At 42.6% G+C, this 27,698-nt stretch overlaps 1 protein-coding gene across 1 annotated transcript in view; it reads left to right on the top strand.

The window, feature by feature from the left end:
* Positions 1 to 27,698, top strand: part of ZGLP1 (zinc finger GATA like protein 1) — a 448,601-nt gene that overhangs the window by 124,366 nt on the left and 296,537 nt on the right. The window contains exon 2 of the mRNA XM_086936394.1: positions 12,317 to 13,004. Coding sequence (XP_086792520.1) covers positions 12,373 to 13,004 — 632 coding nt within the window. The 5' untranslated portion in view covers positions 12,317 to 12,372. The remainder of the gene's footprint in view (positions 1 to 12,316; positions 13,005 to 27,698) is intronic.

The raw sequence follows: 27,698 nt of genomic DNA, 5'->3' as shown, positions 1-27,698 counted from the left end.
TTGAAGCAGGAAGAGGAGATGGCGTTGATTCGCCTGGTCATGGTGATGGTTGAGTCAAGAATGAACCCCAGGTTGCGGGCGTGGTCAGTGGGTGTCAGTGCAGTTCCCAGGGAGGTCGGCCACCAGGAGCCATCCCAGGCTGAGGGAGTGGAGCCGAGGATGAGGACCTCTGTCTTGTCTGAATTCAGCTTCAGGCGGCTGTTCATCCATTCAGTGACAGCTTTCATCCCGTTGTGGAGGTTATTTTTGGCGGTGAGTGGGTGAGGGAGAGGATCAGCTTTGTGTCATCAGCGTAGGAGATGATGTTGAGGTCGTGCAGTCTGGCGACATGGGTGAGCTGGACCAAGTAGAATGGTGCAAGGAACAACCCCTGTCCAAGGGCTGGAAAAGAAAGGTACCCGACTAATCAGAAGCCAGCAGTTCAGGACAGGGACAGGACAGGTAACCTCCTCTAAGTGCAACGCCAGTGTTACACCCCTCTCTGGTGCTACTCTCTTCCCCTTCTAGATGGATCGATTCTTCTTCATCAGCAATCTCCCTATCCTTCTTTCAGAGTGCTCGACCAGCCCTCTGAGCTCGCAGCATCCACCATCTTCTTCCGCAAATGTTGAGTCAGTGACAGGTCTGTGACAAGTCGGACAAACTAACTGACTAAGCCTACCTTAGTTATACTATTCTCAGTGTATGTACCTCCCCCAATGTTTTAAAATGAGTGTATTTCCTTCATTCAATTGGTCAGTGGGATGGGAAGAGGTCATCACACCATACTAATGTGAAGTCATCTTCTTTGGTTTAAATGTTCCCAACCTTAATTTTACTTTCCCATGCTTTATTCCTCCCAGCAACAATCACATTACTTCATGTACAATGTATATAATTTTATTTATTTCTTCTTGCCCTCTCCGGGTCAAGAGGTAAAATTCTCAAGCACATTGCTTGTGAGACGGTCCTTGGCTGAGGTTCAATGTCATTCTGTAGAATACAGACAAGTTGGAGATCTCAGTTACCCTCCAGGCCCAAATGTGAACTAATAATAAAGTCAAAGAAGAACATGTTAGAATACAAAAATAAATGAATGCACTGTATACCACTTATTTTTACTCTAATACCATTATTTTATTTTAACTATTGCATTAGCAGTTTAGCAAAACATGCAAAGTTTAGTTTAAGCATAGCTATATTCATTAACATGTGAGGTTTGAAGTGGCCATTTTAATACTACTGCACAGCTGCAAAGAATTCCCACCAAAAGCAAAGGACGTCATACTACATAGATGCAGTAGACGCATGCGCAGAAGAGTTCCTACGTTTTCGGCAGCCATTTTAAGACACTCTGATTACTTGTTAGTAAAGCACATTGGAAAGCTTACCCTAGATAAAGAAAATGTTGTGTGGTGCAATTATTAGTATTCACAAAACATGTTGGTTAATGTATTGCATGTCATTTCGAAATGGTTGAGTCCAAGCAAGTTTCTCACGTATGAAAACTTGCTCCATTACATGTGCCCCCTCATGTGCATTCTTTGAATCTGTAAAGGTAGTGCTACTCTGATTTTATGCTCAGATGCTGGCTCTTCTAAGGACAGGCTCATCCACTTTAGCTGATTACATCTAAATTCAATAACTTTATTTTGCATACATACATACAGCCTATTAAGCAACCAGCTTCCCAATATTATACCCAAGCCAGGAGCCATAGCATATAAGTGTTCCAGCTCACAATTATAATATCTTTAGGATCAGTTGGGGACTTGATGAGTATTGGTTACCGAACAGTCATGGGGTGTTTTGTCTTTGGAGGCAGCATGATTTTGCAAGAGGCACTTTTCAAGTGTAATATGCTGCAGATAATATATTTCTGATTTGGGCAGCCTTGACATGGACAAACTTAGTGCAACATCCGAATGGGGGTACAGGGACTGTGAGTAGGGAGCTTAACACAACAATGTTGAACACTATATCCAATTGGGCAGCAGTTGCAGCCACCCCTGCATGCAAATATGGATGCAATCCATCATCGATAGAATCTAAGGCAGGAATCAAATGTTCCTTGTCTTACTACTCCAGTGCTCTTTTTCATAATGCTACCTGATGAAAGGATCATAATCAGTCACTCTCAGTGTAGGGTGCTGACGACTAGGCAGTCTTTAAAACGACTCAAGCATTTACTGCATCATCACACCCAGTCAAAAGCTTGTGGGTATACATTCTAGTGAGATCCCGCAGTAGATGTTCAATAGCAGCTTAACCTAAAATGCTCCATCAAGAAAAAACAGACATTCATAGAAAAGTACTCATTTGGGCCACAGTGAGGTGACAAGAAAACTTGAGAATTTCATGATTGTGATCTGCAGATAGCTTTCTGGTCATTATGATAGGTCCAGCCGCACGTTAGGTACTGTTTTTATGGGTAAAAATGATGGGACTTTGCTCTTCATTGCAATCCAGAACTTTGTGTTACAGATATGTGATGTGTTCCATTTTGTGATCTAAAGTTTGACATTTACAGGACATAGTGAGAAAGAAAAAGTGATGGGATATACACAAGCCACACCTGCCAGTCCCCCTTGAGTGTGTAGTTTCCAGAAGAGACTGGGGTTTGTCAATTTGCCTGGTTCCTGCCGACCTTGGTCCCAATTACCACAGCTACATATCTGACAAAAGCAACAACATTTCAAGGTTATTTTGCTTTGCATGGTTTCTTATGCCTTTTCTGTCATGGATGATACACCCACCCACAGTTGAAGGGTACCATTTGTAATCAGGAAAATTCACACTTGAAAATGTCCCATGAATTTTTCTAGATGTTGGTTTTCTATTGAAAGGTAGTAGCTACAAAAACACTTTTTAAAAAGCTTCCTCGGAAGTTACCTGGCTTTATGGCTGTTCCAGAATTTGTATAGGTTCTAATGGTGCACTTGCTCTAATCTCGGGTTCTTGGGGACATTTGAGAAAACATACTGTTTTTATTCACTCCAAATCTGTATTAATTTGAGTTTGGGTATTTAAGGAATGAATAATCAGTAAACTGTCGCAAAACATAGTAAACCATAGCTCAATTGTTGGCTGTGGGTATGGTGGGCTATTTGAACAAACTATAAACTCTCTAGACGTCTATACAGGGGAGTAGACAGAACATTGACCCCCCCCCCCCACACTTTGTACCCAAGCTCTGATGGCACCAAGCAAGAGACGTGAGCCTGAAACTCCCCAGAAGATCACCCTTTTCTCTTCCATCTGAGTCAATTTGTTCACCCTTTTACCTTTCCATTCACCTGCTGATTTCAGCCATTTCACCTTTTAAACTTCTCACCGATTCATTCTTTCATCCATCATTCAATCTTTCACTATTACATCCATCCACCGACCATTCTATGCATTCATCCATACAGACCTCCATCATCTATGCTTGCATCCATCCACCTACACAGCCATCATTTGACATCCATCAATAAAACCTTTAAAATATCAATTAATCCGTTTACCTATCCATTCTTACCCACCATTCATCCTCTCCAATTTCCATTTACTTTACCACACATCCTTTCAGATTTTCATTTACTATGCCATCCATCCCTCCTCTCAAATGACCAATTACTCTGCCATCCTTGCACTCACCCATCCCATGAGATCTTCATTTTCTTTACCATCCATCCACAGATTTTCATTTGCTCTGCCATCCTTCCCCCTTCCCTCCGATCGTTCACCCACCCATCTACCCATCCTTTCACCTACCCTACCTTTTACCCACACATCCGTCCTTTTTTTCATCCACCCATCCTTTTACCTAACCATTCTTTCACCCACCCAGCCAACCATTCTTTCATCCACCGATCCTCTCACACTCATTCATCCTTTCACCTACCCATCCTTTCACTTACTCATGCATTCACTCATCCATCATGCTTCCCCTATCATCTTATCTTTCTTTCTTTTAGAGAATTTTAGGCTTTTATCTGCCAACGTTCAGATAAGAGATTCGTAAAGAATCCTACCCCTGCTATAGCTGGTGAAGCAGTCGGTTCACAACACCCCTGTGTCTATAACACATAATGCTGTACCCCAGCACAGAGAAACACGCTTACTGGATTTTTTTCTTTAAAATATCAAATCACATCTGGCTCCTTTCTGGAGCACAGTACTGTGTATCTGAGTTTCAGAAAGAAGCAAGGCACTTATTATATTTTTTTCTTGGGATATAAAAAATTCCAAACGGGACCTGGTATGTGCCTCAGGAAGGAGCCAGGTGTTTGAATTGTTTCTTATGCTAATAAAATATCCGGTGTCTGGCTCCTTGCTGTGGACAGTCGCATACCTCCTTAAGTTCACAGGCGTATTGTGAAACGACCGGACTGTGTGAAATTGAATCGGGTGATCAGAGAGAGAGTGGGCGGTACTTGGTTGCTCTTCCCACCATCTTTTCTCCAGCCGAAAAAAATTGTGCTGGTGGGCAGTACTAGGGCACATATGGACACTGTAATAACTGCTCTCAGACCCCTCATAGCCCTACCTACCACCTCGATACTTGGGATGCACCATAGAGAAGCTAAAAATCCCTTCCATCCATCTGCTATGCCTGCGCAGTTGACCCATTTTACTGTGCGTGCTGCGTGCATGGAGGTGAGCACACCAGCATGAGCTGGAGTGTGTACCCAATTGGGCAGCTGGAGAGTTCCGGATTTATTTTAGATACATCTGAACTTCAACAGGTTCATGGGCATTTTGTGGTTGATGTGATCACTGTAAAGAATATAAATTGGCCCTGGTCTTTAAAAGAGCATCCATGTGTTCCTTCATATGATGTTCTGAAGGCGTGTATTATATCCTTGTGAAAGTTAAAATTTCATTAACTGTGCCATGTTACGTTTTAGAACAGCATATGTTTGTTCTTTTTACGACTAGAATTCAGCTGGTAAATGATGTATCCAATGTGGCATATATAGGAAAAGACTGCAGTTTTTACAATTTTAGAGTTTATTATATATAAATGTAACTTCAAAAAATTTAAACAGTTTTTTTTTCCTTAGAAGGCTGAGAAAATTGACATCAAGTTACGATTTGGGGGTAAATTCCATGATGGGTGTCAGATCCACTGTTCCTTGCGATATAACAAAAGTGATTTCCATACGGCAGTTAAGGCACTCTCAAAGACTGCACATATAACCATTGCCAACATTGTTCAAAACGAAGATTTTAGAAATGGTGGTAGACAGATTTAAAGGGCTAACCAACACTACAAACCCTTACTGTGGACCTAAGGTGTCCTTCAACTGTACATTATATAGACTCAACCTAGGACTCCCCAAAATGTTCAACCAATTAAATCATTGAGGTCAAGAAAAACATAAATCGGCTATAAAAAATAAGTGATATATATTAATAAATCCAATGATCCATTGTAATATTTTCAAATTGGTTTATTCAGAGATCATGTTCATAAATTCTAACAAACTTCCATGACTCGTCAACTGCAGCCAACGTGTTTTGTTCCTGTGGAAATTCTTCAGGGTTAGAATGAGTAATTCTTCAGGGTGACAAACAATTTATTTACAGTGCACACACAATATGAAAACATATAAATATCGAAGTTCAAACTCCACTCTCAAATAGACCCAAAAACTGGTTATACTGACACCGCTTCATTGAGCAAAACACAATTGTTTTATAAATGTAGGCACAGTACATAAACATTTATTTCATTAACTCATTAAAAGAATGCAAGACATTCAACAAAGAAGGCAAAAACAGAAAGCTCTTCATTACATCTCAAAGTAACAATCTCTTTACTTTCAATGAAGGCTGATTATATATTCATATCATTCATAACATTTCACATGACACATGTACCTACCTTCCAGGAATGTATCCTAAGGTAATGTATTTCTGTATTTTCTTGTTTAAGATGGCATATATGTTTTCTGTGTAGAAGAGTCCTCTTTCAATTGTTGAGCTTTAGTAGGATGTAGAGAATGGATATATAAACAGAATATGGTGTTGGGTTTATGCGCTAAGAGCATACCACCCGTTTAAGCCAAAGAAAGACACTTATCAGAAGTAACACAATTGTAAGATTTTAGTATTTGTTTTCCAAAAGAATTTGGACTGATATTTTAGATGAAGCACATACATTTACTTAACTATTTTCAGGGATCCTTGGGGGTTCATTGATGTGTAATGTAGTGATTAGCTCTAACTGGAATATAATGGTGCCATCTTCCATTGTTTTAAGTGGGGGTGTGTGTTTTTGATCTTGGGCTGTACCAGCATAAAATGGTGCAGGCTTTCAACTATGATAATCATATCACACTTGGTTTGGCTCAACTTATGTCATTGTGATGAAAGTTTGTATATACTGTAGCAACATGGCACCCGTTCTATATGCAGAGAAATGGTGCATAGTTTCTGCTATAGAATAGTAGGTAACTGACTGAATATGGTATTTGTGAGAAGGTGGCCTGGTATATACTGTCCACTAATTAAAGTGGGCACCCTGTACCAGTCCACATGACCCTTATGCTGTATGAGGTCAAAGATAACCTTATTGAAATCTATCCTAGTGGTATCTATGGAGAGCAGCCTTCGGGCTTAATCTTGAAGGAATGTAAAGCAGCTTTTTTACCCAAATATCACCTCCTGAATGACTACCGTAAATGAAAGGAGAACCACACAGTAGTTATATAAAAAGATGTATTTATTAATATAACACTCTACTACCCTCTACAGGAGTTTAGAACACTAAGCATGCAATACTGGATCAATAGAACATTTGTAAGTAGCACCATACACAGTGTGCTCAAGAAGGAGATCAAACCACATACTAAAAAAATGGTATTACAATCACAACTTGACTAGACACAGTGCCTAGAGCACGTAGAATTGCTGGCACCCCAAGGAACCACCCAAGGAACCCACCCAGGGAGCCCAAGGAGAACAGGTGCAGTGAAAAAACTGCGCGCACCGTACAACTCATTGGGAAAGTCGCGATTTCAAAGTTACAGTTTAAGGACACTTCTAGGAAGACTTCAAGCAAACCCTTTTAAACATGGGCGATTCTAGAGCCAAGCCACCAATGAGATGAGGTACCCGTGTTACCTATCCCAGAGTAGCCGGGTGCATAAGGGGCCAAGTAGTGTCAGAAACCTTCATCGTTTTCAATGGAGAGCTGCAAAGTACTGCTGCTGGTAAGGTGAAGAGTGTCCGGTGGAATCCAATCCTGGATTCTAGGTGAGAGGAACCTAAAAGCAGAGGGGACAGAGTCTGGGTCACTCCAGGTGACCAGGGGCTCGGGAGTCTAATGCCCACCGATGTCAGGTGCTTTAGGTGCGGTGAGGGGATGCTTGACTCTTCAGCCACGAGGACCCGTAGATGTCTAGGACAACCAGGAGCCGGAAAATAGCTGTCCCATAAATGATAAGTGCTGAGGGGTCGGTGTCCGGCTGGAGCACCAATCAAGCTTTGGCAAATCCACCCCACACAGGTGGACAAACAGGTTACGGTGTGGACCATCAAAGACCAGGGGACTCTCCAAGCAATGGAGAGTCCGGGCACAACTGGGGCAACTAGCGAAGCCCAAGAACAAACAAGGTGACCCTCGGCAGGGATCCACAGACCAACGGACCAGGAGTCGCGAGGAGACCTCAAGCAAGTTTGCAAAGTACCTGCCCTACGGAGCACTCAGTGTGAGGAAGCCGGAGTTCTTTGGTGCAAATACTGCTTGGGTAGGGACTACATGGCGTTAAATGCACAAGCTCGGGAATTGCCAACAAGCATATGCACTTGCAAATGTACGCAGTGCACAGGGGTTCAGGTCACGCAGTCCCCATGAGGGATACTGGCCTCAGAATTGTTGAGAGGGCAGATCGACCTCAGGGACATTTGGAATCCCACCTCCTGTGTTGCTGAAATCTTTGGAGTCCTCAGGAGCTCGGGAGCAGCAAGCCGGTCAGATTCGCTTAAATGCCTGCTAGTGCAGGGGAGTAACTAATTTACTCCAAGGGAGATTTTTCAGTCATCCAGCATCGTGTAGACAGTCAAAGTACTTGGTTTCTTCTTAGCAGAATCTTGTTCAGGTAAAATCTAAAGTCCTGTTGCCAGGTAACCCCCTTTTATACCTAAGGGAAAGGGTTGGACAGATTCAGGGGACCTTCCAAGGGGAGGGGCAGGACAGAGGGGTGGCTACACCCATGTCCTTTGTCCAGTTTTGCACCAGAGCAGGAGCCAATGGCTCCCAGAACTGGTTTGAGCTGGACTATGTACAGGGACACCAAATGTGCCCCCAGTGCAGACTTTCTGGCACTCTGAGTGCCCCCACCTAGCCCTAATACACTAAACCCTGTCTGGAAGGTGGTTGCACCTCCCTGTGACAGAATGCCTATTGCCATACCTTCCTCTGCTTGAGCTTGACTCAGCGGCAGGAGGGTAGAAATGTGTCTGTGGCTGGCAGCATCCATTTTGTGCTGCCCGGGTCGAGAAAGCTGGTCCAGGTAGACCGGTGACCCATGAAGCTCGCTTCAGAAGGGTGGAAAAATACCTCCCACACCTGTTACTGGTATGGAGGTATGGTTCCAGGGTGTTTTACACCAAACACGACATGTTTCTATGCAGCCATTTTAAAGTTACTGTTTTTCCGCAGGTTATAATGCAACTTGACCTATATATCTGGCTGCTCACAGACACCCCGGAGAATGGTTTCCAAAGGCTGCAGAGGGGCCCTACTCAAGCAGGGGCACCCTCTCATGAAAAACCCAGAACCCTGCCTCCAGGATTGACAAGGCCTGCCATAGGGGTGACTGATAGGTTTATAAGTGTAGTGATATAAATAGATATAGTGAACCTATATCTAAGTAAGTGTTGCAAGCACCAGCTTACACAGGTTGCAGTGTCATTTTGAATGGCTTCTCATGGGTGGAATAATACATGCTTCAGCCTATGGGAGGCCTCTGGGGAACCTATACCCTGGGTACATGGTGTACCATATACTAGGGACTTATAAGGGTACCCCAGGATCCAATCTGGAGTGTAACTAAAGTACATGCATAGCAATTTAAGGGGTGAAAGCAGATAGACTGGGGTCCTGGATAGCAGGATTCTAGCCAGACGTGTCCAAAAACAGTGAGACATCAGCAAAAAAATGGTGGTAACCATTAGAAGCAGATCCTACTCTCCTACAGTACCTTTGGCTTACATGGTGAGGGCATGTTACTAGTTTCAGCTGTGTAAGGATATGATGATGTTTCAACTCATAGTAATATGAGGCTGTGAATATTAATGGTGGGCGCTGTCTCTGTACCAATTTCTAAGACAGCACATATTTTTCCTGTGTAGCGCAGTCCTCTTTCCATCACTTTTAGTACGATGTAGGGAAGGGCTATATACACAGTTACAATATGACCCCTAGCTTAAATTTCAAGAGCATGCCACTTGTTTAAGCCACACAAAGACAGTTATCAGAAGTAACCAATTTGGAGTATTTTAATATTTGTTTCCACAAAATAAATTGGACAGTTACCTCTAGAAGAATCATATACGTTTATCAAACTGATTCCTTGCAAGCTCAAACATATTAAATGTAGTGATTTGCTCGTATTAGAGTATGATGGGGTTCGCAGATTTTTAGATTATCGCAGCTGTTCTACCCTGGATTTGGCTTAATTAATGTTAATGTCAAGAACATTTGTATACAATGTAGTAATATGGCACCCAGTCTATACGCCAAGGACATGTCATCATATTAGTGCATTTGAGAACTTCACCAGAGGCAAAAAGTTTAAGTTATTTGATACTTGCCTTTAGGTGATAGAGCGAACTAATCATTTCGGAGGGCACTGATAGTCTTACCAAACTTGTCTCTTAAAAGCAAAATTGCAAGTTCAAAAGATTTAACATTTTGTAACTAATTACTCCTGTTCACTAACGTAATATGGCATCTAGAGCAGCCCTCTTCTATTTGTTTTGTGCTAGTGCCATGTCGGCGGTGGTGGCTTATGTAAAATTAGAGATAAATAGTGTCTCTTCATTACTGTTCGCTTCACAATGTTTCATTTACAATTGAGGTGCTGAATGAATATATTGATTTTATTTTAGGAGTATTGGGGCCAGGATTTTATAACCTTTTCCATATTTAACCAAATGAAAATTTGAAGAGTATTTTATGGAGCTTGGTGATCACTTATTTACATAAGGTATACATTTGGATCAGGTTAAAGGTCGAATTGACTTGTATACAGTAAAGTGTAACATAATGAGAGTTGAAATAATATCTGTTTATTGGCCTATTTCAGACGTTTACTCAACACAAGAAAATACAGAAATATGGGGAAAGAAAGTAACGCATTACCTTTTAAAATACTGTGGAAATTGAGTGAATGGTCTATGAGGAATATTTTGAATGGTATTAATGTTCTCAGCCTTCCATGAACAAAAGAGTTCTAGTTTGAGGTCTAATGATGATTTCCTTAAGCGTTCTGATTTTGCCTTTTTTTGGGGAAGGACTATGATTCTTTTAATGAGATAGTGAAATTACTTGGATTGCACCATTGTCTTCATTCATAAACCAATTGTTGTTTGCTCAATAAAGCCGTGCCAGTATGACCAGTTTTAGTTAGATTTAGAATTGGATATTTTAGTGTAGGATATTTCGATGTTTTATATTGTGTGCACTGTAAATAAAATGTTTGGCACTTTGTATATTCATTGTAGCCTGAAGATGTTTCGTAGGAATGGAATGCATTGGCTACAGTTGATGAATCACTGAAATGTTACAATATATGAACATAATTTCTGAATAAAGGAATATGACAATGTTTCATATGATTTATTGATCTAGCACAAATGTTTGAAAATTGATTTGTTTCTCTTTGACTCAATGTAATTGACCCCACATTGTGGGTCGCACTGTTTTAGTCTAAAATATACCTTGAGATATGTAAAATGTGGATCACACACAGTAGTTGTAATTTAACACAAAAGCCCAGGTCCAGTTTTCTAAATGTTGTAGCAAACATTACGGTACAGCTCAAAATCTCCAAACGACGACAACCAGATAAACGTTGTATGTATGATGGTTCAGCTTGTCTATAAATATCTGGGCAATGGAGTTTTCCAGTGTTTTGAGCTCGTACAATTATTTATTTCCTACTGCCGTCTACTTGGTAAAGAGTAATGTTGAATCTACAATGAAATGTTGAAGCAAAAATAGAAAAGGCAAAAAGTTAGCAAGTTTTAGTCTTGGGATATATGGCACGAGGTACTATAAGCTGTCTTAAAAACTTGGCAAAGCAACCTGCAGCCGAGGGTGTGAAATATTTGCTATGAAAATAATTTGATCAAATCTGCCCATACTCTTTGGTGGATGCATACCAGAATAAAGTATTCTCACCTGATGGCTCCTAATTCAATTTGCCAGGCTTGTCAAATTATTTCCTATTGCGTAATTTATTTTTGTTGCTTAGGGGGGGGGGGCTGGGGGCTGTGGGCGGGGGCTTGTTATAGTTGATATATAATTTTGCATCTCATGGTTTTGGAGAATTTTGACTAGTCATGTCCCGTGGCAAATGGGGCAAGTTTTTGCAAAATGCTTCTAAAGAAGCCTTGCTTATATACCATGAAGCTAAAAAATCTGTTTGACCCCTTACTAACTAGAATAATCATTGCCATATGATGTGGTGTAAATTTTGTTTAAGATAAATTAAACCTGTAATTGTTTTTTAGGAGTATAATTTGTTTCATAGGCGTCAGCTGTAGATTAAGGCAAGATTTTATTGTACTAGAATGTCTGTATATATTGTCTGTATATATTATAAAGGACTTGTGCAATCCACTCTTCCAAAATCGCATCTGAGCCATGTCTCATACTGTCTAGATAATAAGTTTCAAACTCCAGTTCTTTTTCAAGAGCAAGAATTATAGCACAGTAGACCTAATTAATTTGCAGTTCCAACCCAAAATGTACAGAAAGTTGACATTCTTGTATTTAACATGTTTATGTAAATGCATTTAACAATTCATATTTCAAAAGGGAACCCATTTGTAACACACGACGTTTGATAATTATGTTTTACTATAAATTAGGCTTAGATTTTTCAAAATTACAAATGAATCCCCTGGCACAACGTTTTTCAATTCATTTACACCTATTTAATGTTTTTATATCAGAAAAAAATTATTAAATGTACCGTCCTCCAACGTTGATATACATTTTTATTTGTTCACGTACTGTGGACAGATATGTAGGGTGTAAATCACAGCGCTCTCAGTGATAACTCTTTGTTTTGTTTTCTAAATTTTCAATTGTTACATTGTTTTTTTTCTTTTTTAGGCATCTAATGGAGAGTTCTATGTAACCATCTCGCTTGGATTCTTTTCATTAACAAAATGGCTTTTTGTTTTGAAATCCCAGAACCGAGCATTCTATATTTTTTGCAAGAATCTGCAAAATGTTTACCCAAACCTGCTTTTGATGACAATTATTTATCAATAATAGCCAATAGTCACGTACTGCAAAGTCCTGCAAACAGTGTGCTCAGCCAGTTCCCACCTTTGCCACGTGATCCGGTGCTCAGTATACCGGATACCCTGCATAACTTCTCTGCACTTCCCCTTGGCTTTCCACAGACCCATGGTACATGCAGTGCTTTGGATGCCCTTAACCTCATCAGCTTAGAATGCACTAGCCTTGTGAATGCACAAGTTGTTCAGCGACAGCACTATTCAGGAAATCAAATTGATAAAGTTTCACAAACTGAACTCACCATTAAAAAAGAAACGTTGACCAGGAGTACGTGCCTCAATGACTGCTCAGTAGAGGCAGTTGATCGGAAACCTACTGAAAGGAGAGATGAAAATTCTAATATTTTCCTGAAAAAAACACCAAGAAAACAGAAAAGACCAACGAGGAGTGCAGATCGTCATGACCCCGCTTTTCGAGGTGTTATGCTACAAATGAAACTGGAAAGTGATAATGAGAATTTTGGCGAATACAAGTTTTTAACAACTGCGCACTACAGGTAGGCAAATAGAGTTATGATTTTAATGTGGGTTTTTGTCTGACCCTTGCATTTTACAGATTATTAAGGTCTCAACTGTGTTGCAAGTGATTTTAAATGAGATCTAGAGGGATGCCTCATGGACTGTGTTAAGACTAGACTCCAGAGAGGAGACAACTTGCGAATCAATGGCGATGCAATCTTGAGTGAGGACTCTAGAGCGAGGTTTTAAGTGAACAATTTTGAACTAATAAACACAGAAAAAAGAAGGAACTGCCCTTCAAATAGACAAGGAGGAATTATACGCGTTCCCAGGGAAGCAGGGTGACTGAAATGGCACCATATCAGCAATTGCACTGACAATTTTCCATCAAACTAATATTATATAAACTCCCCCTACATTACACTAAAATGATAATTAAAATCAACACCTGAAACCCAACCCACATAATGACCTCCACAATACTCCAAGACCTAAAACTACCTCTTTCAGTAATCCTAAATATAATCCTATATCCCCAATACTCACCATAAAGAAAATCCTAATGGTTACCTCAAACCATAAAAACATGAGTAATATTCTTTAAAAAAAAATTAAAACTTATATCAACCCTGACACAAAACCCATGACAATAATAAATTCATATATTTCCAAATGTAAGAAATTATTGAAAGCCCAAAATACAAGGGACAGTTGGCAAAAAATAAAGAAATTGCTCATTGCAGCAATGAGCAATCTCTTTATTTTTGGCCAACTGTCCCTTGTATTTTGGGCTTTGTTTCATTTGCTATACAACATTATTTACAAGGTATGTACTTCTCACTAATGTTGTCAATAACTACATTCCAAGATGTCCGACACATTGGACTGCAATGTTGTCCCTTCTTTGTTTACCAGGCATTCTTAACCCCTTTGCTCTATTCCCTTTTCTCCCCCCTGTTCTAAGCCTTTATTTTGGCTATTTGGGGTAGTTCGTGCTTAGGCCCCTGTTACTTTTTGAACACATAAGGTATCCACACCAAATTTGTGTCCTTTTTCTTCCAACATCTTGGGGATTCTAAAGGTACCTAAGGTTTGTGGATTCCCCTGGAGGGGACCCAGAAATTGGCCAAAATACAGCTAAGATTTGTTTTTTGGGGGAAAAATGGGAAAAAGCTGCAAATGAAAGTGTCTGGGTTTTTCCCCTACAAATGGTATAAAAAAGGGATTGTGGGGCTGAAATTTCCATTTTCCCAGCTTTTAGGGAATGACAGACTTTTGTCAGAACACCAAAATAGTTTACACAGTTTCGGCATTTTTTCTGGGACACAGCCTATTTTAGCTATTTTTTGTGTTTCCAACCTCCCTACAGTTAATTGTAGACATGGGTATAAAAACAATAATGGATCCTGGGAAGCCATACATTTTTAAAAAGTAGACAAAAATCTGAATTCAGCAAGGGGTCATTTGTGTAGATCCTTCAAGGTTTCTTTATAGAAACTAACAGTTTTAGAAATAGTAGATATTTGCACATTTCCAAAATTGGGAATACTCATACTAGCATGAGAATTACCGATCATTTTTCTAAATGACTTCTTTTTTGCACATTGTCTTTCATTTGGAAGGCAGAAATGCATCAAAAGTCAATAGGTAATAACAGTTGCTTTACAAATCAGTCTCCCGATAAAAAAGGTACCTCACTTGTGTGGGTAGGCATAGTGCACACAGCAGGAAACTGCTCTAAACTCATCATGAACACGACATTTTCACAATGAAAAATTTACCTTTTATTGCAAAGTGCCTAGGTGTAGTGTTCAAACCCTAGGTCTGCGAGCACCTAGGGAAACCTAGCAAACCTATACATTTTTAAAAACTAGACACCCAGGGGAATCCAGGATGGGTAGACTTGACTGTCTTTCACTAGGTTATATTACCCAGAATCCCTTGCAAACCTAAACAATTGTCCAAAAACCCACATTTTTCTCACATTTCTGTGGTGGAAAGTTCTGGAATTTGCATGGATCCACAAATTTCCACCCACCCTGCATTCCCCAAAGTCTTCAGAGAAAAATGGTACCTCACTTAGGTGGGTAGGTCTAGTGCCTGTGACCCACCACAATTTCACAGTGAAAAAAGACCTTTTTTTGGCTAAGTGCCTAGCTGTAGTTTTTGAAACCTAGCTCTACCGGCACCTAAGGAATCCTAGCAAACCTATACATTTTTGAAAACTAGACACCCAGGCAATTCCAGGGAGGTATGGCTTGAATGGATCCCCCAACATTTCCTTACCCAGAATCCCCTGAAAACCTCGAATCTAGCTGAAAAAGAACTTTTTCACATATTTTTGTGTGGGAAAGTTGTGCCATCACCGGGCTGACACAAATTTCCTACCACCCAGCATTCCCACAGTTCTCCCGATGAAAATGGTGGCTGACGTGTGTGGGAGGCCCAAGTACCCGCGACAGGCAAGGGCCCTAAATGTATTGAGTAGCCCCCCATCTGCCCCACCAGGGGGGGCATAAAGTCTGTACTGGTGGCAGGGGGTGGGGCCATTGAAGTGCACATTTTGGGCAGCCCCCACCCTAAAAGAAATTGAGCAAAAAAAAATCTCTGGCGCCAAGTGGGCTTTCTGCCCCACCCCGAAGGGGCAGATTAGGGGCCAATGCTCTATCTGCCCCCCAGGGGGGGCAGAAAGGCTGTAATGGTGGCAGGGGGTAGGGGTATTGGCGTGCCTATTACAGGCAGCCCCCACCCTAAAAATAATTGTGCAGAAAAAAATCCCAGGCGTTTTGTGGGCTTTCTGCCCCGGAGGTTGATTGGGGGCTGCAGCTGTAATGTTTGCGGTGTTGGGGGCATGGGCATTCCCATTTTGGGCAGCCCCCACACTAATGTGTATATGCCCCAAAAAATCCCTGGGGTCTAGTGGGCTTTTTGCACCCCCAGGTGGGCAGATTGGGGGCTACTGCCCCCATCTGCCACCCAGAGGGGCAGAAAGACTCATTTTTTCAGCGGGGTGGGGGCATTGGCATGCCAGTTTTGGGCAGCCCCCACCCTCATTTAAATATGCCAAAAGAAAATCCCTGGTGTCAAGTGGGCTTTTTGCCCCCCAGGGGGTCAAAAAGACTAAATTATTCCAAATTTAATTGGGGGGGGGTACAAAGGCCCTTGCCCAAGGGGCTGTTCTCCAGTATTAGGGGTGTCTTTCATAGATTCACATGCCTGAATCATTCCCCATCGTCGGAGTGGGAGTCCCACAGTACATAAAAAAGCAGTAATATGCCATAATTACATTGGAAAAAATACTAATTCCCAACCAGGAAGTAAAGTAGCCCAAGCTACCATAGAAAAAACTTCCACCTATGTGACTATCCTAGTCATTATGTATAGTCCAAAGTCCAGCCAATCAGGCGCCAGCACCCACCAGAACCTTCTCCCCAGAGGCTCAGGCTCTCAGATTTTCTACCACTCGTCGTGTGAAAGGGAGTCTCCCTGAGCTCTGCTCAGTTTTCTCAACTCTAACTTCAATTTGAACTACTTTCCAGGAGGTCTTCTAAGAAGTGTCGCTTCAGAGCCTGTGATTGTTGTAGTAAGCTTCGGCTTTTTGAGAAAGATCCACACAAAAAGTGTATCTATTGCCTATACCCAGATCATCAGGCCTCTGACTGGAAGATCTGCAGAACCATGCCTCAAAAGACTGTCAGGGATAGAGAGGGTCGTTTACTTCTGTGGTTGAAAAGACTAAAGGATTCTTCTAATCCTGCATCTGAGGTGGGCAGCATTGCCTCTGGTTCAACTGCAGCCTCTAGGAAGTGGCCTGCGCCTGAAGGAATGTCATCACCTAAGGCAAAGGTGACTAAAAAACAACCACCTACAAAGGGACTGGATAAGCCTTCAACATCCAAGGCTGTCCCCTCAAGCAAAGGCATGGAGAGCACTTCTGACCCTAAAAAGGGAATCCCCATCAAGATTCCTCTGTCATCTGAGAGGAAGTTACCACAGACCTCATCTCCTCTAACGGCGATGTCCACTTCAACCTCCTCGTCGACGAGAGCGACGACTACAGTGACATCGACTAACTTTTTCCTCACCTAAACCTCGTATGATTATGTCATCGTCATCTCCAACTATGGTATTTGTCTCTGTGAATCCTGTACCGTCGGCGTCAGTCGTTGACGCCTCGTCGTCGACTCCTCTGAAGGCTTTACCGCAGACGGAAAAAATCATCGAGCTCGTCGACTGGCTCCACACCGTCTATGAAGGTAACTCCGTCGACGAAGATTGATCCGTCGACGAAGGTAACCCCGTCGACGACGAGTGCCCCGTCGACGACGAGTGCCCCGTCGACGACGAGTGTCCCGTCGACGAAGAGTGTCCCGTCGACGAAGGATGCCTCGTCGACGACGAAACGTTCGGAAGGGAATCCTCCATTGACGCCGCAATTATCATCATGCACGGCAATACAGGTTTGGTCTCCGCCGACAGTGTTTCTAACACCACAACAAGCATCGAGGCAAAAGAGTGAAACGGTGATGCAGTTTTCACCCCTTCGTATTTCATCTCAAAAGGTGTCTTCTGAAGTACCAGATCAACTTTTGGACACTGAAAGTGAGGATGAGATGGTCCAGAATATGTTTGGACAAGCACCTAGCCCATCGGAGTTGCATATCAAACTTCAAAAAGAAGAAGATGATGCTTCTCAATCTCCTGTTCATATATCGACACCAGTGGCAGAGAACCCTGTTGCTCAAGTGCCTATGGCTTTGCTATCCAACCTACAGTATATGTTGGACCATTACTATAGGAGGTTCCCACCATCAGAGTCAGCAGGTTCTGGGCCGACAACTCCAACTTCTGAAGCACCTCCCCCCGTGCTTCCACCGGTGCGTCCGTCTTCACAACCACAACCTACTCAAGAAGGAGCTCCGCAGTCTTCGGAGGATGAAGACCAAAGGGAAGAAGAAGTGGACGATTTGTCGGAGTGGGATGACTATCAAGTACAATCTCCTTCAACATCTCCTCAGACTACGTCGGCCTCCACTCCGGTGGATGTGGCTAGTTTTCATTTACTAATGGAGCGTGCAACCAAACGCTTTCATATACAAATGGAACAGACGGAGCAAGAATGTTTCTTGTACGATTTCAAGGATCAGCCCAGACGACAGATAAAAACAATACCCATCATTGATTTCATCTGGCAAGAAGGGATTAAGGTGATGTCAATGCTGGCCTCCATTCCTCTGGTCTTGCCACGCATAGATAAAAAGTATAAAGCTCCTGAAAAATCGCCTGCATGTCTGATCGGACATCCAAAACTTGACTCAGTAATTGTCCAGGCTGCCCAGAAGAGGGCCAGAAATCCTTCCTCTGTAGTTACGGCACCGCCGGACAGAGATGGCAGACGCCTAGACTCAATCGGAAAGCGTGTTTCCACCATGGCTGCAACAACCGTTCGTGCTGCCAATGCATTGGCCATTTTGGGGCGGTACGACACCCAAATGTGGTCTGACATCGCACCATTTATCGATCTCCTCCCTGAGCAATCCAAAGCTGAAGCACTTCAAATTCTTCAAGAAGGCCAAAGAATCTCGGAAGAGATTATCGATTCAGCTATAGATGTCGCATCTACAGGATTTCGACAGTTAGCAGGAGCTGCTGTCCTGCACAGACAGGGGTGGTTACATTCAACTTCTTTCAGGCAAGAAGTCCAAAACAGAGTTCTAGACATGCCATTCGATGGCGAATATTTATTTGGTCCCAAAGTAGAGGAAGCATTACAAACAATTAAAAAGGATACTGAAACAGCAAGATCCTTGGGCACCCTGCAATTCCGCAAGCCGCCCTTTCGAGGAGCAAGAGGACAAGGGACGTCCTCCAATAGAGGTGGATAGCAACAACAATCCACATACAGACCAAGTAACCAGCGCCATCAGACACAGCGCTACTAGTCTTATGGGCAGAAAAGATCAACCTACACCCAGAACAGGGGTAAGATGAACTACAGCGGCAAAGACAAGCACCAGTGAGTCTTTTCACCTGCCACCACCATTTCTCCACCCACACAAAAAACTTGGCGGAAGAATATCGAAATTTTACTCCAACTGGCAGTCAATAACAACAGACAAATGGGTCCTGGATATTCTGGCCAGTGGCCATGCCCTAGAATTCGAAAAATTCCCTCCAAATGTTCCGCCAAAAGGACCGCCTCCAGCTCACCTGAAGGAGCTGTGTGCCCAAATCAAAGTGATGATACAAAAAGGAGCGATCAAGAGCGTTCCACAGAAGATGAGAGGAATGGGGTTTTACTCCAGGTTCTTCCTGGTCAAGAAGAAGAACGTGGAGTGGTGCCCGATCCTCGATCTTCGCGCTCTGAACAAATATCTAAAGAAATTGACATTCCGAATGTTGTCGCTTCAGGAGATATTACATCTTCTAGCAGCAGGAGATTGCATGGTCACCTTAGATCTCCAGGATGCATATTTCCACATCCCCATTCTACCTCGTCACAGGAAATTCCTTCGCTTCAGGGTGGCTGGCAGGGACTACCAATTCAAGGTCCTTCCTTTTGGTTTACGGTCAGCTCCAAGAGTATTTACAAAAGTTTTAGCTCCAGTGGCTGCGCACCTCCGGCTGGAGGGAATACAAATTTTCCCATACCTAGACGACTGCCTTATAAAGGCCAGTTCTCACGAAACGGTTCATCAACACCTACAACAGTGTCTGCACCTATTTCAGTCTCTAGGCCTGACAATCAACTTCAGCAAATCCCAAATGCAATCGTCTCAAAGAAGGGCCTTCTTAGGAGCGACTCTAGACACTAAAAAACTCAGAGCTTTCGTCTCAAAAGAGAGACCGATAAAAATAAGTCGACTAGCACAAGATCTGATGCAAAGAAAGTCAGCTTCAGTCCGACTGTACAAGTCTTTTCTAGGGATGGCATTGGCTTGTATTCCATTACTTCCAAATGGCCGGCTCCGAATGAGGCCGCTTCAGGAGGAACTGACCTTACAATGGCAACAGGTTTCGGGCACTTTCGAGGACCTCATTCAAATCACACCACTCATGAAGAATTCTCTTCTCTGGTGGACTCAGATGAGTCATCTGAGGCAGGGGTGCGCATTCCTTCAAGAAGCACCGAGTCTAACCATCACTACAGATGCGTCCCTCGAGGGCTGGGGGGCTCATCTACAAGGCCTCACGATCAGCGGCAAATGGACTGTGCAGCAAAAACGGTGGCACATCAACCGTTTAGAACTGAGAGCTATTTTTCTTGCACTCAAGGCGTTTTGTGCCATCATTCAGGATGCCAATTTGTTGATACAAACAGACAACACAACAAGCAGGGAGGAACACTATCTCTTCTCCTGTCTCAAGAGGCGCAGGATTTATGGACATGGGCTCTTCACCACAATGTAAATCTGCAAGCAGTGCATGTTCCGGGGACAGAAAAGGTCCTTGGGGATGCGCTCAGCAGAACTACGGTCACCACCCACGAATGGGAGCTTCACCAGGAGACAGTGGAACACATATTTCATCAGTGGGGTTAACCAGTCCTAGATCTATTTGCGACAAGGACCAACAGCAAATGCCAAAGCTTTGCAAGCTGGCATCCCCTCAAGAACTCTGGGGAATGCGTTCTCCATCAATTGGTCTCGGATGTTTGCATACGTTTTCCCACTGATTCCACTAGTCCCCAAGGTTCTGCGGAAGATGAAGTAACCTTGCCGACTCATCCTGATTGCGCCCAGATGGCCGCACCAATATTGGTTTACAGAGCTCCTCCTACTGTCAGAGTGCAAGTAAATTCAGTTACATCCAATCCCGAACTTGCTCAGCATTCAGGAAGGACAAGTCTTCCATCCGGATGCAGCTTATCTGAGATTAGCGGCCTGGCTCCTGAACACCGTGAGTTCGCACACCTAAACATCCTGGAGAACTGTAAAGAGGTGTTGGCCAAGGCTAGAGCGCCTGCTACCATCAAGACGTACAGTCTGAAATGGAAGCGCTTCTGCATCTGGTGCCGTTCAGCAGGGGTTCACCCTTTTTCAGCAAAACCAGAGGAAATTCTTCCTTTTTTCCTGCAGTTAGCACGAACAGGTCTGTCTCATGCTACCTTAAAGGTGTTTCTGGCTGCAATATCCAGATATCGACAGGATGGGACCAATTCTCTGTACTCAGCAAGGATTATCCAACAATTCTTCAGATGCCTCTTTAGAATGTTCCTTCCTGTACGCCGTCCGCCTCCTTCGTGGCATCTAAATGTGGTCCTAGCTCAACTTATGCGTCACCCATTGGAGCCCATCCACAAGGCCGACTTGAAGTACCTTTCGTGGAAAGTATCACTGCTCTTGGCTTTAACATCCTCCAGGAGGGTTAGTGATATCCAGGCTTTCACTGTGCACCATCCTTTCCTGCAATTCACAAGTGACTCTGTGATACTTCGCACAAATCCAAAATACATTCCGAAAGTACCTTCGGATTTCCATCTCAACGAACCTATTGTTCTTAAGTCGTTCTTTCCAGACCCGCAAACACCTGCGGAAAGAGCGTTACACTCGCTTGACATTAAAAGATGTCTTAATTTCTACCTACAAAGAACATCTACTCTACGTACTTCTGACCAGTTGTTCATTACCTACGGTGCTATTCGTAAGGGGCAGGCAGTTTCAAAACAGACTATTTCAAGATGGATCTTTGCTGCCATTGCCTTTTGCCATGCACAGGCTGGGAGACCTTTGCTGTCAGCGCCCAGAGCGCACTCTACAAGAGCGGTCTCTTCATCTACGGCCTTATTTGCTGGAGTCCCTCTTCAGTAGATCTGCAAAGCGGCTACTTGGCCTAGTCGCCATACCTTTACCGGACATTACTGTCTAGAATCGATCAGCGAGGCTGATACCTCTGTGGGTCGAGCTGTTCTACGGAATCTGTTTCACTAAGGTGAGCCTCTGTTTCCCACCTCCTGGTTTCTGCTGTCAGACGCTTCTTATGTTCTGTTCACACATATTGCATGATTGCATTATGTTATGCTTAATATGATATTTGTATTTTCACTTTGCATTGTTATATGCGTTACTTGCTGACAAGCTTGGCTTCATTAGCGTCTGCCCAGCAAAGATATGTACTGCTAGCTACTCTGATTCAGGCATGTGAATCTATGAAAGACACCCCTAATACTGGAGAAGAACAATAGTTACTTACCTGTAATCTGTGGTTCTCCAGTATTGGTGTCTTTCATAGATTCACATGCAACCCGCCCACCTCCCCTCAGAGGCTTTTAGGCTATAAGGGTTTTACCTACACTCCTGCGAAAAAATCTGAGAGCCTGAGCCTCTGGGGAGAAGGTTCTGGTGGGTGCTGGCGCCTGATTGGCTGGACTTTGGACTATACATAATGACTAGGATAGTCACGAGGGTGGAAGTTTTTTCTATGGTAGCTTGGGCTACTTTACTTCCTGGTTGGGAATTAGTATTTTTTCCAATGTAATTATGGCATATTACTGCTTTTTTATGTACTGTGGGACTCCCACTCCGACGACGGGGAATGATTCAGGCATGTGAATCTATGAAAGACACCAATACTGGAGAACTACAGATTACAGGTAAGTAACTATTTTTCTTCCCCCTCCCTGGTGTCTAATGTGTAGTAGACTTTCTAAAGAAATCTCCAACAGATGCCCCAACGCTAGATGGGGAGCGGGTCCCAGTATTAATGTTTGTTGATGACACTCTACTGGTCTCGCGGACCCCTAGCGGATTTACAAAAGACAATTGAGGCATTTGGAGATTTCTGTCGGATTCGGGGTTTGGAGCTAAATACTACAAAGACCAAGTTTATGAATTTGAATCCCGCTAAGCAATTCAAGGGAAAAATATATTTTAATGGGTCCTTTTTGGACGAAGTGAACGCTTTCACTTACCTTGGTATTTCTTTGCAGGGCAGTATGAACTGGAAATCTCATATGGACTCTGTGGTCTTAAAGTTCCACCAGTTGGCTGGGGCCATAGCACAAAAATATAAATCCTCATTAACAAACCTATTCAGCCTATAATGGAGATTTATAGTATGAAAGTGCTGGGAGCCTGTCTTTATGGATCAGAGCTATGGGGCTTTACCAATCTGAGCGTCTTGGCTACTGCAGAGAACAAATTTCTTCGCCGGTTGGTTGGTGTCCCGCAGAGTACTCCATCGATTCCGCTCCTATATGACCTTGGGAGGGAAAAGATCGAGGACATGTCTCGATTGCGCCCACTTTTATATTGGAGGCGCATAAAGACTACTCCTGAACTGGGTCATTATGCATCTGCTCTTATGGACATGATTAGCTCTGATCGGTTCCATAAAATAACCTGGCTTAAAGAAATTAGGAACTTGCTTCAAAAATTGCACTTAGACCACCTATGGACTACCAATGACCCCCTCCGCCTTTCCATCTAAGGCGTTACTGAAAAAAAATGTATTGGGACATGGTACATCATTCTGTTTTAATTTCCAATCAACCGTCTATGTTGGCATCCCAGTACTTGGAGTCCAAAATAACCCCAAAATGTGAACAGTACTGGGATTTGATTACAAAACCCCTGGATAGAAAGCTGTATTTCCAGTTCAGAGTTGGTTCCCTACCTTTAAATGCTTTTACTTTTAAATGGTCTCCAGGCAATGTAAATACATGTTGTTACTGCAAGGTACAAGTTGAGGACATCCCACATTTTTTGTTTGTTTGCCCATTATATGCTGCCCCAAGAAGTAGATGGCTAAAACCGGTTTGCAGGAATTTGGGTATAAGAAAATACTTAGAAGCACTAAGAATATTAAGAACAAATTGTGCCCCCAATCTTGCAATCGCCTTAGCCAAATACTTGGGATGGGCCTGGATAATTTGCACGCACACTTTAACTGCAATTGATTATGTATGATGGAAAATATCTAATTTTAAGATCAATCCCATTTATCATGAAGTAGGCACTGTGACTCTGATTTTTATAATGCATGAATTTTTAAGCGGAAAGAATTCGCCAGCATTTTTGTATTTGATTGTATTTAATGTGTATTTTATGTCGATCTTAAACGTAGCGTAGTATTTATATCTGTTTAGAATAGGGGGAAAATGCTTTTATGACAATGCTGTCGAATAAAGTATTGAAACTTGAAACTAATGTGTGGATCCCTGCTTGGGGATCGCCCTCTTGGGGCAATCCCCAAGCAGAGTTCCACTGGGGAGGGGGACCTCTCCCGTCTTTCTATGTGCTCAGAGGGCTATCTCAGCCCCCTGAGTACTTAGAAAGGGAAACTGAAATGAGCGCGCTGATGGTCATTTCAGGGAAACCAGGGAGGCCTCAGGAGCTGGGTAAGCTCCCGAGGCTCTTAGGGTGTAAAGAGAATCCCTCTGGTGCCTGCACTAGAGGGATTTCCGGGGCCATGTGTCATGACGGCCGGGAGCTGTCATGAGCACATGCATACTGTCTCATATGACCACCGAAGGGGTTAAGGACACCAATAGGTGATGTAATCACATGTGACCAAGACTGCGGGGCAGTCAAAACGTGTTGTGTGAATTAAACTGCTTTCTGCATAACTGTGACTACTTTTTGGTGCATCCTGAAATTGCGCCTACTAGTTTTGCTTTTGGATTTTTAGCCGGTATGCTCTGCCGGCATGTGCACCACCTCCCATGGGTCCTTCAGTTCCAGAAGGAGCAATAATGAAAAGGAGGTATGTATGCATGTGTTAGTATGTATGTGTGTGATAATATATATATATATATATATAATGTGTGTATATATATATATATTTCAACAAGGTTTCCCGGGTTTACCGGGAGCGTGGAGTCGCAGAAAGGAACGGACTGCCAGTCGCTTAGTTCTTTTCAAAGATGTTTATTTTTGCTTATAGATCCATGGGGGGGTTTAAACAAAAAACAACCGACGCGTTTCGGCAGCGTCCGCTGCCTTGGTCACGGTCAGTTTTGTGCTGGACACTCACAGTTTTAAAAGGGAACAACGTATTTACCAAAACACACCTTCTTTTTGGTTAAGCCCACCTCCTTGTGCTAAGCATTTTGGGACTTGTAGTTTGGGGCCATTTCGATGGCTTCTTACTTTAGAGCCAAGGTTTCTTTTTAAAAAAAACAAAATTAAGGGGAGTTTGACGTTGTGCCCATATATAATACAAATCATTTGTCAAGAATTAAGTTGCGAAACATGGCAATCTATTCACATTCATCATTCCTGATAACATATGGTGCAATGCAATACAATATAATATAATTTGTGTTCAAAATCGGGATACTGCCCTCCAGTGGGCTCTTCATGAATTGCCCATTGAGTCTCTATGTCCAAATACAGCCCTCCAGTGGGCAAACTTTTGGAAATCAAGACAAATTAATCTATTAGGACTGTGAGTTATTTACAAGGGTGAAAAAATGTGAGGTAGTGGTGAGTGTGGGGACAAAAATTGTGTTCAAGTGAATCATGGTAGCGGGATGTCATTGTATGAAAGGTTCAAGGTTCATTGTTATTGGATTTCTTTCGTGTGTATTTACAAATGTATCTACAGTTCCTCCGACTGGTTTAGCCCAAAAGGTGTCATTGTCCTGAAGCTCAAAATGTGTTTGGATTCTTTCTGTCGAAGGGATTTCTCATGGTGGCCGCCCCTTGCTGACAAATTCATGGTTTCAATGCCCCAAAAGCGAAGCTGTTTCCAATCGCCATTGTGACTCAGTTCCATGTGCTTTGCAATTGCGTTGGCTCTGTCCTTGTGGACAGTAGCCCGAACGTGTTCCAATATCCGTTTTTTGAGCTCACAGATTGTACTTCCTATGTACCTTAATTTGCAAGGACACTCAATCATATACACAGTATATTTACTATTGCAAGTGATGCATTCTTGGATTTCCCAGCTTTTGTTGTTTGGCATTGTTATTGTTGTGGTTGGTTTTGCAATTTCGCAGACCTTGCAATTATAACATTTTATAAAACCTTTGGTTTGTAGCCACGGTTTCCCTTTCCTGTTCGGTTGAAAGTGACTATGAATCAGCTGGTCCTGAAGGTTTCTGGCACGTCTGTATGTTAGGATGGGATGGTTTCCCATTCTTTGGCCTACCACTGGGTCCAATTGTAGAAGTTTCCAATTTCTTTTGAGTATTTGATTTACCTGCTTTGCTTCACTGCTGTAATCTGTAATGAATCTAATTGGTTCTTCCTCAGATGTTGATTGGGGTTCTTTTGGTGTTAGGCAATCATCTCTTTTGGTTTGGTTCGCCCTTTCCCAGCACTTCCATGTGGTTTGTGAGTTATACTGTCTTTTATGGAAGCGTTGCATGGCATTTTTACTCTGCTTTTGCCACTCTTGTTCCTCGCTGCATATTCTTCTCAGGCGTAAGAATTCCCCATATGGAATACTGGATATGAGTGATTTTTGATGAAAGCTCGTTGCCTCCAAAGTTGCATTTGTTGCAGTATTTTTGCGATGAAGGGTGGTTTCTATCCGGTTGTTTTTAACATATATCTCAGTATCCAGAAAGATGGCTTTGTCCTTATTGATGTTATGGGTGAATTTTATGCCCGGTGTTTTGGTATTTATGATCTGGAAATATTCCAGGAATTTCTCCTCCCCCTCCATTCCATACAATAAACAGATCGTCTATGAATCTCTTCCAGACCTTAATATGCTTTGTGAATGGTTGGAGACTCATATCCCATGCAATTTTTTCCTCCCACCATCCCATGGCGGTGCAGGCGTAATTAGGGCTGAATGAAAAGCCCATGGCGGCTCCATTTTTTTGTTTGTATATTGTCTCGCCAAACATGAAGATATTGTTGCATAGCAGGTATTCGATCATTTCCAAAAGCATGTTGCTATGATGTTGATAATGGATGTTTCTATCCATTAAGATGTGTTTGCAGGCCCCGATACCCATAATATTATCAATGTTGGTGTACAGTGAGACTACATCCATTGTGATCATGATGTAGTCTGGTTGCCATTCAATTAGTTTTAGGTGACATAGGAAGTCAGTGGTGTCTTTTATATATGATTTTAGGCGTTTCACATAGGGATTCAAGTAGAAGTCGATGAAATTGGATAAAGGTTCCAACAAGGATCCGTTTGCCGAAACAATCGGCCTCCCTGGTGGTTTAGTGGCATTTTTGTGGATCTTGGGCAGGAAGTATACCGTGGCTGTTTTGGGAAAATCCACTGTTAGATACTTTTTCTCGTCCAGGTCTAGAAGTTCATCCTTTTCCCACTGGTTTAATTTCCTGTCCAATTCTCTTTTGATGTGGTCGATGGGATTGGTGTTCAGTTTTTCATAATGTTGTGAGTTATTCAGTTGTTCCATTGCTTCCGCAATATATAATTTCCGGTCCCATAAAACAATGTTGCCACCCTTATCAGCTGTCTTGATTTCAAAGGTTTCATTTTTGCGCAATGCGATTAGGGCTTCCTTTTCACTTTTTGACAGGTTGTTCCTGCTGTTGTTTTTGATGTTTATTTTATAAAGGTCATGGATGACTGCTTCCTGAAACATATCGATTTTGTTTCCAGGTGCTAGTTGCGGATAAAACTTTGATTTTGCCTTGAAGCCACTGGTTCCTGCCCCCATTTGTGTTATGGCGTTTTCCAAGGTGATTTCATGACCTTCCTCAGCATTCAAATTCAGTAAAGTTAGGTAAGCCTCGGACTCTTTAGCCAACAGAGTGGAAGTTGGTTTAGGTTGATTTTTCGAGATTTGGGGTTTATTT

The sequence above is a fragment of the Lissotriton vulgaris genome, chromosome 1_1 (assembly GCF_964263255.1).
Source record: "Lissotriton vulgaris chromosome 1_1, aLisVul1.2, whole genome shotgun sequence".
Taxonomy (NCBI): domain Eukaryota; kingdom Metazoa; phylum Chordata; class Amphibia; order Caudata; family Salamandridae; genus Lissotriton; species Lissotriton vulgaris.
This window is presented reverse-complemented; position numbering and strand designations above follow the sequence as displayed.